The sequence below is a fragment of the Pinus tabuliformis genome, chromosome 9 (assembly GCF_031772625.1).
Source record: "Pinus tabuliformis cultivar Carrire ecotype Pingquan chromosome 9, CPIR1, whole genome shotgun sequence".
In the NCBI taxonomy this organism is placed as follows: Eukaryota; Viridiplantae; Streptophyta; class Pinopsida; order Pinales; family Pinaceae; genus Pinus; species Pinus tabuliformis.
The window spans coordinates 817796180-817810834 of record NC_142307.1 but is presented as its reverse complement, the minus strand read 5'-3'; the positions used below and the strand labels follow the sequence as shown (position 1 = coordinate 817810834).

The window sequence follows — 14655 nt, the reverse complement described above, 5'->3', positions numbered from 1 at the left end:
AACTAACATTTTTTAACACTTTACCATAAATATTTTTAGCCATGGAAATTCACCCCGCACTTAACCTTAAAGAATTTTAACCTATAAATATGCTTTGCTTTGCCACAATACCTTGGTTCACTAACTCTATATTCCCAAAAGTTATGACACTTGTTGATATGACATTTTTTAATGCTTTGTTACAATACCATGGCTTATTAATACTACATGCCCAAAAAACCATGACACATGTTCATGAAACATGTATATATGATGGATCTAGAAGACTCTTATAATGTTTCTACTCATAGAAGCCTCCATTCAAATAATTATAACATAACTATTTTTGAGATGAATCTCAACCTTTGAGTTGTGACTACTACTAAATATATTCTAAGATATTTCATGAAAGTTAAAATATAAGCTTAGTAAGAAATATAATAAATGAACTTTATTTTATCGATTGTTATACAATGCCATATAATTTAAATAATATGTTCCAAGATCAATATTAAATACTATTAAATCAAGATGGTGTGCAAAATTCTTTTGGAAATAGAAAATACATGTTTTTCTATCATCACAAGCATGGTAGTTATGTTTCAAGAAGAAGGATTTGGTATTGGATAAAACCTATATTAACTTGTCCCTAATTAGAAGGTTTCTTGTATAAGTGAGAATATTTGCAAAAGGTCTACCTATATTAATGGAGTGTGATTTGGAGAAGGTTTCCTTGCACCCTCAGTGTTTTTCACAAAAAAATTGTACCAACAATTAGGTTGTTAAAGGATTTTGGTTTCTTTGTCATGTTCATTCTCCTTGTCTTATAACATAACATAAAATATATATTATATTAATAAGACTAAATTTAATCTTAATCCTTGTCATCTCATGTCAACAACATAAGTAACATATGGTCCATCAACAACCATTATTTTTATGATCAATAATTTCTTAAAATAAGATTAATAGCCGTAATGCAACATAGTCCCTGTCTCTACCGCTAATTAATTGATTAAAGTTGTGCGGAGTGTGGAAGAAGCGCAATGAAATCTATCTCGGCACTTCTGCATTCCATGTAGTGACGTATTGCCCAAAGCAACACCTAGTAGAATTCATAAGACGATGAAATTTATCTTAACCGAAGAATCAATGTGGATGTTTATCCGATTAACACACGTCATTATTACAGGGGACAAAATTAATCATGTTATCCATATCATTTGTACACGTCAAACCATATACCAATAGAACCAAGGATTATCAATAAACAATAATGTTTATAACATATTATGTCACGTAATATTTGTAATGATATACCAATAGAACCAAGGATTATCAATAAACAATCATGTTTATAACATATTATATCACATAGTATTTGTAATGATAACAAGTGACGTGTAAACTATTGAAAGAATTTTGTACCAGAGCATGGGAGAAAGTACAAGTGTGCAAGGCAACCATATATGGGAAATTTGTGTCGAAATAGAACAATGACAGATATCGACTACACTGCAAATGATTATGCACTCAACATTGAAAAAGTAATTAAGGCTTAGTAGTACTATTAATAGCTATTCAATGAATCGATGCATAATCAAGCCATCGCTTGAGTGTTTAATATCATTTAGTCTCATGCATTGTGTAATGAACACTGGTTGTAAACATATCAATAAAATCGTATTTATTGATATTATAAAGTAGTGTTTTCAACATTTATTCAACGAATCCACATGTAATCAACACATCATTCAAGTGATTCATAGCATTTACTGTTTGTAAACAAGTCAATAATATGCATAGGTCTTCGTAGATAGTGTCTTTCACAGCAAATTGAAACAATGTGTGAATCTCCTTTGCATACTTCTTTCGATTCGCACATTTTTTCTATGCAATGGAAGCTTCCTCAACACCTCTACACTGCACATAGGTAACTTACATCATTCAATTACTTAATAACATTTACTCTGATGAAATGTTTAATGATAATTCATTGTAAACATATCAAGAAGATCATTTTTATCAATATTTGTAAAATAGTTGTTTCAGCATTTATATTCAATGAATCGATGCGTAATCAACACATCGTTCAAGCGCTTAGTATCATTTACTGCTTGTTAACAACTTAAGAAGATGCACAGGGCTTTGCAACTAGTATCCATTATAACAAATTGAAACAATATGTTTCACACACTTCTTCTGTTCATGGCTTTTGGTGAAATGTTATGTAGATTTAATTAAACTCTCATGACACGCAGGGCATGCAATCATCACATATTTCAAGTGCTTAATATCATATTAAATTAATAAATAAGGCTTAATAATACGATCAACCAAAGGTTCCTTCCCTACCAACAAAAGAATTTATTCGGTGAATCAACATGCAATAAGAACATCGTTCCAATGCTTAATAGCATTAATGTGTTGTGTAATTCTTACCGCTTATTAACAGATCAAGAATATTGTACCCATTGATATTATAAAATAGTCTTTAGTATTTTGGCATTTATTCAATGAATCAATATCCAATTAGTATATGTTCTAGCTTACTAGAAGGATGTGCAAAAGAATGATATGTGCGGTAAGACCTTTGTTCCCTCCTTTTTTATAAATCTGCATACATTACCGCTCTGTACATATTAACTTCTTGCATCGCAGATTAGAAAATATTAAAAGATTAATCAAGCCTCAGTCCTATGATTAACAAATATCTTTTCAAATCTTAATGGCAAGTACTATTGAAATCATAAGCATCCCTAGAAGAGTAATGGTAAAATCATTATATATTTAGAGCCTATGTGTACAAGGCTATTGAATTTCTATTAGTTTGTGTTCCTTGGTTCTTATTTATTCGTGAAGAAATTGTAACAAGTTCTCATGTAAGTGTTGTTGAGGTCAGAATGAATAAGGGAACACAGACGAATGAAATATGGACCCTTGTTCAGAATCTAAAAATGAAATGGAGGATGAAGTTTAAGTATTCTTGTTTCAATGTTATAGAAAGCAACATGACACAATATACATCACCTAATAAACCCATAATATTTACAATATCAAAGACCAGAGTTCAGTACAGAGGAAGGAATGAATCAACAAGTTCAATAGACATTTCTGAGATACTCATAGGTCATAGATGCACTCTTTATGGAAATATAATTTATAGCACAATTTGTTTTGTCTGCTTAGTTATCATCTTATTGTGAATGAGGACAATGAAGAAGCAAAGAGACCTCTGTAATGCAATATAAAAAAAGATATATGTTTCTAATATTAGTTTGTTTAATGCTCAAAGATAGTAGCCATTAAAGATAAGAAATTAGAGAACAACTCTAGGATTTGTTATGTAAAATACGTAAGTACGTGCAAACTACTTAGTGTGAGATTTGTGTTTAGCTAGGTTATGTACATATGAAGAGAGATTTCTGAAACAATGTAACCATTATCACTGCTTCAACAGTACTGCTTTAGAATTCATGTGGGTAGATCTCTTCATGTTATATGGGTTTCTTAGACACAATCACATTGAATATAATAATAAAGCATCAACTACTATTTGTGCAAATTGCATGAATTATGAGCTTTATTCAGATTGCATGTAATCTAGTTATTACTTACTAAGTGTGCTATTTATATTTGTATCAATATTGAAAGTTCTTTTGTCATTGCAATTCTTTCCATGACTATTGAAAGAAATGCAATTGGCAGAGCATGTAGATTTATCATGCATATTCGAACTTGGAAATAGAAAATTGATCAAACAAGTACAATTATGTTATTGGTTTTTGATGAATTGGGAAGAATGTTGAAATGCGCAAACAAATGCATAAATAGTTTTAAAAACATCTTTATTTTGGCATCTTAAATCAATATATTTAATTAAAGAAATAAATAGTTTGATAAATTATATTATTAAACTTTGTGAAAAACACAAACATCTAAATGATATGTAAGGCATGAAACATGTCCCATAATCAATTCATTATTAAAATAATATGACCACAATTAGATAAGCAGATTATGGGGAGGAAGATTTCATTGTGGACATGAAGTTTTCTTTTTGCGGAGTTCAGATACGCTGAGTGTGGATATGTGAAAGAAACTGATATATAATATTGCTCATTATTATTTTTAGGCTCGACACAATGTATAAATCCACACATCCGCTCTTTGCGCAACATATCAATGGTAGCAGTGGCTAGAGATAATATGCAAATCTTAATATTCTATTATAATTTTAAGACAAATTGTTGGGTAGCCACATGTGTATAGTACGCGGAAGTGCTATTCATTATACCGAGTGCTAAGATACAAAAGCCAAAATAACAATATATGATGGAAACGATTGCCAAAACAAAACATTCTCAAATAACAACAAAACATTGACCCACATTACTTTAATCAATTAATCCCACACCCCACAAATTACAATGTAAGACCTAATTATTTCATTATCAACCATTAAAATCCTAAAAGAAATCTGCTAATCATACAATCAAACATTCTAAGCGAATAAATAGAAACCATTATTAAAACGTATTAAAACTTTCTAAGCAAATAAATAGAAACCATTAAACCCTATTGAAAGTTTTGAAGTATTATATTATCTTTCTCAATTCAAATTCGATGAAATAATATTTGATTAATTTCTTAAAACTTTATAACAATTATATTATAGTTGTGTAAATTTCTATAGAAAATATAAAAGAATGTATTACTATTGACAGAGATTACTTCAAACTAAAGAGATTTAAAAATCATAATTGATAAAAATAAATCAACATTAATAATTAAGTTATTCATAATTATCCATTAATTATTTTAAATTATTTCAAACTAAAAAGATTTAAATAAGAAACCAATGATAATGGATAAAAATTAAAAAAAGAAAATTAATAATTAAGTTACTCATAATTATTTATTAATTATTTTAAATTATAAAAACTAATAATAAATGTAAAACCATTATAAATATAAAGTACCAAAAATATGTAAATCTAAATGTTAAAAAAACCCTAAAATGTAAAAATTTAAAAAAAGGTTTATAATAGGTGTACATACACATACATGAGAAAAAAATAAAGGAAAGAAAGGTCAATGAACATCGTCTAGCGATGATGAACAGACGGAGCGTCGAGGAGAGTATTTTTATTTTTTAATTTTTTTTCAATTATTTGCTGACAGATGAAAAAATAAGGAACTGGATGTTTTAAATGTTCCTATTACATTTTGTCAACTTGATATCTAAAACTTAAAATTTAAAAGGTGAGTATCGTTGCATGGTTTTTTTTAATAAATTAAAGATAAGAACGGATACTGAAAAATTATTTAGAATTTTTTTATTATTATTGGCGGGCTCATGTATTAGAGAAAGAAGAATGTTTTGAGATTATTAAATTTTGATCATTTATAAATTATAAATTGGAAATTTCTCAAATCTAATTTTAATATAAGCCACTTAAAGAAGAGATTAATATTTTTTCAATTATTTGTTAAAAATTTCTCAAACTTAATTCTAATATAAACTACTTAAAGAAGAAATTAATTATTATTTTTTTTTAACTAGAAAAATAAGTACCTGAATTTTTTAAATATTTTTATTAAATATAAACGACTTAAAGAGGATTTTTTTTTTACTATTTGCCGATAGATGGAAAAATAAGGACCTGAATTTTTAAAATGTTTTTATTAAATTTTCTAAAACAAAAGCAGAAATTATTTTTAATGGTCAATTTAATATCTGAAAACGCCAACCAAATTGCATAATTTAAAAATATGAACATATCAAAACAATTGAAACATTGACATATTTTCTATATTATTAATTAAATTATGTATTAAAATTTTGATTATTCATAATTTAAAAATAAAGACCTGAATTTTTTAAATATTTTTATTAAATATAAACGACTTAAAGAGGAATTTTTTTTTTTGAACTATTTGCCGACAGATGGAAAAATAAGGACCTGAATTTTTTAAATGTTTTTGTTAAATTTCCTAAAACAGAAATTATTTTTAATTGTCAATTTAATATTTAAAAACCCCAACCAAATTGCATAATTTAAAAATATGAACATATCAAAACAATTGAAACATTATTGACATATTTTCTATATTATTAATTAAATTATGTATTAAAATTTTGATTATTGATAATTTAAAAATTCCTCAACCCCTATTCCATTATACACCACCACAATGCATTTCTGCAATTATTTTAAGTTTAAATTTGATGGAATAATTTTTATTTTAAGTTGAGATTTGATGGAATAATTCTGCATTAAAAGATTCCTGAACAATCGTTCATGTAAACTTGTATAGAGATTTCATATGGAGATTTCATAGTTTTTTTTGTTTCTTTCTGGTGTGAGATTATCCACTCCACCCACCTGATCATCTGTAATCCTTGCCTCATACATGGGTTTTATCTGTTTTTGCTGTGGTCCAGGCAATACTGTTATGCTGTATACATGACTTTATATTTCCTGTAATATAATATATTTGGTTTTTTTTCTTCTGGAAAAAAACTTGTATAGAAAATAACTAGAGAGCTTGAGCTGTTACCCGATGTGAGAATGAATAGTGTATATAGATTGGCAAACCCTATAATTCTGCATAGCAGATTAAGGTACTTCAAGCGAAAATGGTACATCACTGGAGTGGACTTGTAACATTGAAAAAGCCGTATAAAGAAATGTCAGCCACTTCATCAGAATTACCTTACATTGTAAACTAAGAGAAATACTACCAATATATCAAATAAATTGCAGCAAAATTGTACACTGCTGTATACCGTGACCAGATTACCAAGAAATCATGGATGGGGTGGGTAGCTAGAGTTGCGGGAGAGAGGCAAAAGATAATGGGGTAGAATTAGCAGGAGCAAACAGTTGAGGAAAAGAACGAGGAATGCCATGGACGGCGATAAAAGCGTTGGAGAAAACATCAGGGTCGTGGATGCACACATAATTGATTGAAACCTGTGTGTCTTCTTTTCCAAGAGAAGGAGAAGAAGAGAAGTTGGTGGTCACCAGCAACGACGATGAAGGATCTCCAGCCACGAGCGTCTGCAATGTGGTGCCGGTGGGCAGACGGGCCAGATCGGCGTAGAGAAAGCGTCGATTGGGAAGCACGTGGTAGCCGAAAAGATTGAAGTATTCTTGGCCCGCCTCCAAGAAAACGGAGTTATCGTCGGGCGCGAACACGGTGATGTTGTCGAATCCAAGAATGGAGGGCGCAAGACGCAGGCCAATGGCAAGAGCGCTGTACCCTCTGTCTCTCAGCGCTATCGTCGCTTCTTCCAACAGATATGTCGTTCTCCTCCTCCCCAGCTGCTCCTGCTGCCACCGCGCCTTCACAGAAACGGAATCTTCTTCTTCCTCCGCCTTAAAGAAAGTGTCGATGCCATGAATGGCCAAGAACTGGCCGTCGCTGAACATGTCAGGGTGGCTGATTTCTACTCCCTCCACCCGAATTCCCAATGTTGTGGAATATTCACGCGTTCCTGGAGCGGCGGTTACGGCGAGGAAGTGGCCTGGAAGAATTGTATGGAGCTTCGTCCCCACGGGTAGCCTAGCAAGATCTGGAGACGAAAAGAGGCCCTTCACGGTGTGATAGCCAAGAATCCGACGCGGGTCCATCGACTGGAACATGTATTTCTTGAAGGCTTCGTCGCTGGGTGCGAACAGCGTCAGTGGCGAAGAGCGATCGACAATAATTCCCTGTGTTAATAATTCTCCAACGAGCTTGCTCAGAGATCTGTAGCCCGCGTCGTCCAGGATCTGCTTCAGCTGCTCCTCTCGCTGCCTTGGCGACATTGGGTTCGCTTTCACAGGCTTCTCCATTGTTGAAGACGGAGGTGGACTAGACAACTCTTGAGGCTGCGTCGGATATTCGGCTGCCATTGCCATCGCAGGAAACCTGCACATACACAGCGCACAGAGGACAATCAACTCAAAAACGCTCTTCCGAATCATGGCCATGGTTATCGCGTGCAGTACTCCCACAGGCTTGAAACAAAAAGAAATCGAGCTTTACTGTATTCCGCTTCGCATCGTACGCTTCTGGTTTTAAATGCAACGGACAAGGATTGAGGAAAAGAGCGCGTGTCAGAAATGCTTAACCGTAACAAGTGGAGGACTGGGCGCTGCCGTGCTGTACAACAGATGGCATGCGTGGAATGTCAGTATAGTTATTATGAGGGTGACAGGACTTAGGGTCTCTTGATAACTGAAAATGATGTACAGGTTTGTTTAAAACAAAATTAACTTAAAACTCTTAAAACTCTTAAATTGAGTTTTAGTTCCGTGACAGTGTAATGATGACAAACAAATATTCATTTTTAATATACAAAATTTGTGATTAAAAAAACTTTAAATCTTACATCATGTTTAATTTTAAATATAGAATTTCAAAATAATAATTAATATTTTCACATTTTTATAGGTTAATATTTCACTCATGGTTCAAGTAGTTCAAGCATAATGTTTCTGCAAAGGCTAGGCTTACGGAATCTTCAAAGGAATGGCGCTGAAAGCATAGGTCTACAAAATAATGTGTTGGATGACGAAGTGGATGTTATCTCAATATCAAAGGAATGGCGCTGAAAGCATAGGTCTACAAAATAATGTGTTGGATGACGAAGTGGATGTTATCTCAATATCAAAGGAATGGGGCTGAAAGCATAGGTCTACAAAATAATGTGTTGGATGACGAAGTGGATGTTATCTCAATATCAATTGGGTCACACAGTCACACGTAATTCCTTATGTTAAACCATCATAGATCCATCTTAAATACAGATCTAACATGAGTAGAGGGATCCAATTTCTTCAAGTGCAATTTTTTTTTATGAGTTGACATTATTTAAATGTTTTGTATAGTTATTTTAATTTATTTTTTTTAGATTTTTTAAAATTTTTATTTTGACCAGCATAAGCAGGATTTCAACTTTGGTGACGGTTGGACATCCTTACACATCATATTGCCCTATAGAGTGAGCCTCTCTACTCAATTAATGGAACTCTTATGGAAAGAAGATGTACAAATCATATTGCCTTTTAGAGTGAGCCTCTCCACTCAATTAATGAACTCTAATGGAAAGAAGACATTCAAGTTGAATTAGTCAACCATGGTCACCATCAACCATGTTCAACCACAAACAACATGGTCAACCATGATGAACTTGGTTAAATGATACTTGATCATGGTCATCATGGCTAACATAATTAACTATGCTCAAATATAATTGGATGTTCTACATGGTCAACCATAGTTTCACAATTTCTCCAAATGTCACCTTACTTTGACTCATCGGAGCCATGAAGGCCAAGTTAAATCCACATAGAAGAAGGAAGTCACTCCATACATTCCCATTTCTTACCCTCTCAACTCATTTCATGGAACTCTTATGGAAAGAAGATGTACAAATCATATCGGGTTGCAGAGTGAGCCTCTCCACTCAATTAATGGAACTCTAATGGAAAGAATATGTTCAAGTTGAATTAGTCAACCATGGTCACCATCAACCATGTTCAACCAGGATGAACTTGGTTAAATGATACTTGGCCATGGTCATCATGGCTAACATAATTAACCATCCTCAAATATAGTTGGATATTCTACATGGTCAACCATAGTTTCACAATTTCTCCAAATGTCACCTTACTTTGACTCATTGGAGCCATGAAGGCGAAGTTAAATCCACATAGAGGAAGGAAGTCACTCCATACATTCGCACTTCTTACCATAATTTATATAGGGTACTCGCGTGCTTTTAGATTTTGGATTATATTAATCTTCTTCTTCTTCTTCTTCTTTTTGGAAGATTAGATTTTAGTTAATCAAACACAATGTTTGATCTTACTCTAAAATTAAAAGACAATTTGTCCGTCCTTGTCATTTTTAGAGCAATAACAATGGGATCATATGCTTTCAAGAAGAAACCTATTTTTTTTTCCTTTGAAAATGAACAAACTTCACAATAAAAGAAATAAGTATACCTTATCATCCTTAAACTAACAATACAATATAAGCTTTCAATAAAATTCTAGAGAATGCAAACACTAAAGTATGCAATGCAAATAAAGATAACTAGTACCTCTATAATTGAAATTTGCTTAAAACTTTAAGGGAATATGCCAAAATAAAATTAAAAAAATAATTATTTTTTTTGAAAATATTACAAAAAAATATTAATATTATTTTATTATATATATATAAAACATTTTTTTTGAAATATGTTGAACTTAACCATTATAATATTTTAAGTATGATTGAACCTTAACCATTATAATACTTGAAGTATCATTGAACTTTAATCATTATAAAAATATATTTTATCTCACTCTTAGTATTTCATCTAATATGAAGTATTTTTAATCCATTTATATAAATTTATCGATTACTTTTTATTGCTAAATTGTTTTAATGAAAAGGTTAAGATATTCATGGAAAAGAATGTTAATTTATTTTTAATGGAAATATATATATATATATATATATGTATGGGGTTTAAAAATAAATATTTAATTTAATAAAAAATTAATAATTAAATTATTGTGTTTAATATATATATATATATATATATATATATATATATATATAAAATGTGTATTGGATTAAGATGTAATCAGTTTTTTTAATATATATTTTTTTTATATTCCATGATAATGATTTCATCATTGTATTTAGTTGAGGAAGAAAGGTATTAATTATTATAAGGAATAAATTTAAGTACAATTATGTGTACATGATTTGAGTGCATTTTGTTATTATTTTTCTTGGTATTATTTATTCTTAACAACCTGCGTTTAAACTATGGTTATGAGTTGTTGTAAGAATTGAATATGGAAATGTTATTTGATATGGATCTAAACTTAGAAATTTAGGTTGATAATTCTCTATGATCTAAAAATGTGGATGTAGCATAAGTTGTTAATGCTTAGATAGTGGAGGAAGATGAAGAGAGTGCCCTAGATATTTAAATTTGAAAAGTTATGCCCCAATAGAGGAAGATGGAGAGTGCCCTTGTGGATATGTACTCTAACTTAGACATCTTAGAGGCATGTGTTTGAGGTGATGTATCATGTATTTTTATGATTGCAAGGTATTCACACTGTAATGGATCATGTAGTAGGGGGGAAAGAGATTTCAAAATAAGAATTGGACATGGTAAGTGCATTCCCATGGACTTCTAAAAGTAATACCAATAATAAAAAAAAAAAAAAAACAAAAAAAGAGAAGAAATATTTTGTAATTGAATTGATTTCTTTTTTAACCAAAGGTAAATGAGTATTTCTTTAATAGAATTAATTTCTTTTTTAAAGACATGTAAATAGGTATACTAGTGTAAGGTTTGGTTATGCATGTGTTACATAAAGTTTAGATGTAGATATAGGTAATGAGGGGATGTCCTAAGTTATCCCAAACATTTTAAGAGGAAAATGTGACATTAACCTTAAGTCTATAAAGGAATCATTGTGTTTAACTTGTGAAATGTTAAGTCAATATGTTAACTCACTAAAAAAGTTAGTGAATTTACATAAGTAATGAGAGGATGTAAGGAGGAAATGTTAGTAAATTTACATAAGTAATGAGAGGATGTAAGAAGGAAATGTTACTTTAACCTTAAGTGGGCAAATGAATCATTGTATTTACTTTGTGAAATGTTAGATGAGTATTTTAACCTTGACTCCATAAATAAATTATTACATTTACCTCAAGTGTAAATGTAATAATTTATATTTACTTTGTGAAATGTCAGGTATATTGGTGACTTTGCAAATAAGTTATTGTATTTACATGGGTATTATGGTTTTAGACTTTAACCCATGGTTTTGTGATTAAAAAGTTACCAAATTTAATGAAAAAATGAAATTTTCATAACATAAAATTTTATATATACAGAATTTACATATATTTTATTATTATTTAGTAATTATTATATTAGAAGTAATTATTAAATGGATAATACAGATTTCTTAATAACTTTTTTTTGGGGTGATATTTATATAATCAAATCTATAGTAAATTTAAAAATAAATTTCTACTTTCATATAGAAATAGAAAATAGCGAGAACCTTACTTCCTCATTGTAAATTTTACCAGATCCAAGTACATTAATGAATGTCTTTATAAAGTAAAATGTCCTAATACAATATTTATAAAATGCATTGATTACATTTACTTAGTTATCTTAACGCCCTTAGATATTTATAAATATTTCACTTCTCCTCCGTTTGTCTTAATCCGTACGTAATTCGTAAACACTTTCGTTTTCTTTAGATAGTATGAAACATTTTTCTTTAATCACACATTATGAAACTATCTGATAAAATGTGGTCAACGTGTTCTCCATAATGTGAAGTTCCAAACTGAGATCTTTACTGGAAGTCATCAAAGCATTTTATAAAACCCTTGAATCAGATGGAACCAATTATAAAAAAAAACTCGCAAAGGAAACAATTGGTACAAATAACCATCTTGTGTTGTAAATAAATAAACTCTGAATGGGACCTGCTCAATGAGAACTTTCCATATTTGGTCTTTTATCTCCTTGTTATAAGTAGAAAATCCATGTTTATATTTGAAGAAGAATTGCATGGCTATTGCAAGACCGACAGTGAACTTCTTGCAACACGGCGGCACAACCTCATGGTTTAAAAATTCCCAATTCAATTCCTTAAAGGAATGATCAAGGATGTCATTGATATTGTTTAAACCATATTCAATACTTGATTCAGGATGGTCTTTTACATAAGACTCTACGCCGGACGCTATCTGCCCATGTTCCTTCTCGTCCCTCATAGTGGAAAATGAAAAATAATTCAGAGGGGGTTAGGGAGAAATTAGTCATAATTTAAAGTTGTAAGGATAATTTATAAAATAAATCTTAATTTCAATTACAAATTCCTGGAAATCTCTGGCGTCATTGGTGAGTCTGCCCGTCAATTCAAGTAGCTCTTGGATCTTGGATGGAGACTATATTTGCTCTAGAATGTCGTCGGGGAGGAGTTCGCCCATGAACAAAAGCAGATACAAATTTAGGACACGCATCCCTTGTTGGAATTAATGCTTACATTCCATATTTGAGAAATTGGTTTGTGATGGTTGAGAAATTCTCTCAACCACTCTCTCTAAATTAGGAATAAGTTGGATCTCAAAAACTCTATTTACTAGAGTGATCTGAATGTAATTTGTGTGTGAGTGTCTTTGCACATACACCATTTGTGCATAATATATGTTTGAGTTTTTTGTGATTGTGTGATTTTAGCTGTTTCTATCATGGTATCAGAGCACAGGATCAGAGGCCTGTGTATTGTGAGTCCAAATCCATTTTTTTGTGTTTGTCCATCATAATCGACGTTGTTTTTATTTTTGTCTTTTAATGCCCGGTGCTGAACGCAAACGCGAGACAGGTATGCTGGACCTGCCAGAGAGCTGTATATCTGCCATTTTCTCCTTTACTATGCCGCGCGACATTAGCAGACTGTCAGTTGTCTCCAAGCTCTTCAAATCTGTGTCCGAATTCGGACGATCTCTGTGTCCTATCAAAATGGGTGTCTGAAATCAAGGAACCCAAAAAGAAAAGCAAAATCTGGCTCGGCTCCTTCGATACTCCAGAGATGGCCGCTCGAGCTTACAACGTCGTTGAGTTCTACCTGAAGGGCAAGAAGCAAGTGTTGCTTAATTTTTCAGAGATGATTGATCACCTTTTGCGGCAACTTTCTTTGTCTCCGCACGACATTCAGGTTGCTGCGGAAGAAGCAGCTGTTGAGTTCTATTTCAGAAAACAAGAGAGGAAAAGCCCTAGAAACCCTCCTGTAAGTAATGAGCCCCCCTCCTCGCATCAATTATTAACAGTAATTAGCTCAGGCTTTGAGTCCACAGATGTCGATCTACCAGGGGAAGCGGATACTAGTAATTATTCCTCATCGGTTTGTACACCAACCGAAGGTGTTGGTGAGTCCGAAAATACAGTGGTGGAGGACGATTCGTTCGAGTCTTTCGATTTATTTACCAATTTGGCAGAAGCTCCTCTGCTCTCTCCCCGTCCTCTGTTTAATGGGCACGAAGAGGGCTTGGTTGGAAGGATCCCCATCGAAATTGGGTTACATGTTATCTGCAAGAGCCTTAACTATCATTTGGGGCAACGACGAATGATATTGGCGTTTTGCTCGTGGAGACGGACACGACTCCAGATTCGAGGTGCTTGCGGAATTAACAGTGGTTTCGTGGTTGGAGGTTCGTGGTCAAATCGACTGCAGGCTTTTGTCTCCGGATACCAACTACAGAGTGGTGTTTGTCCTTAAATTCAGAGAACGTCAGTTTGGGTGGACAATGCCAGTTACTTTTTCAATTACAACGCCGGACAGAGAACAGATGGAAAATACATTTGTGATTATATTAGTTTAATTTCCATTATTATAAAATGTTTTGAAGAAATCAAGAAGTAGTAGTAAGGCTCAATATGGATGGTTGTCCAGATAGTATGGCAGTTGCGGATCTAGGGAAGGATCCCTCATTAGTGGTAGACGTGGAAGTGGTTTCCTAATGAGGTTATGCGACAGATTGGGATGCTGTCCAGTAATTGACTTCGGGAGGTCCTTGATTCGGGAGTTGAGGAAGGGAACTCGGGAATCCAACTTGCCAACTACACCTTTCCGAGGGTTATGA

The 14655-nt window shown here is 32.2% G+C and overlaps 2 protein-coding genes across 2 annotated transcripts; one reads left to right on the top strand and one right to left on the bottom strand.

Moving 5' to 3' along the window:
- Positions 1-6551: 6551 nt before the first annotated feature.
- LOC149151301 (fasciclin-like arabinogalactan protein 21) lies at positions 6552-8004 on the bottom strand. Its single transcript, XM_089443004.1, has one exon. It carries the CDS (start codon positions 7959-7961, stop codon positions 6813-6815), a length of 1149 nt encoding a protein of 382 aa, XP_089299130.1. The 5' UTR covers positions 7962-8004; the 3' UTR covers positions 6552-6812.
- Positions 8005-13263: 5259 nt separating this feature from the next.
- Positions 13264-14291, top strand: LOC149151300 (uncharacterized). The gene is made up of 2 exons (XM_089443110.1): positions 13264-13299; positions 13398-14291. Exons 1-2 carry the CDS (start codon positions 13264-13266, stop codon positions 14289-14291), a joined length of 930 nt encoding a protein of 309 aa, XP_089299236.1.
- Positions 14292-14655: the final 364 nt, after the last annotated feature.

Excerpts from the sequence above, each read along its gene's own strand:
- LOC149151300 (XM_089443110.1), top strand. The coding sequence starts at position 13,264 with ATGGTATCAGAGCACAGGATCAGAGGCCTGTGTATT. Across the intron at positions 13,300-13,397 it reads GGATCAGAGGCCTGTGTATT|GTATGCTGGACCTGCCAGAG; the intron begins GTGAGTCCAAAT and ends AACGCGAGACAG.
- LOC149151301 (XM_089443004.1), bottom strand. The coding sequence starts at position 7,961 with ATGGCCATGATTCGGAAGAGCGTTTTTGAGTTGATTGTCCTCTGTGCG.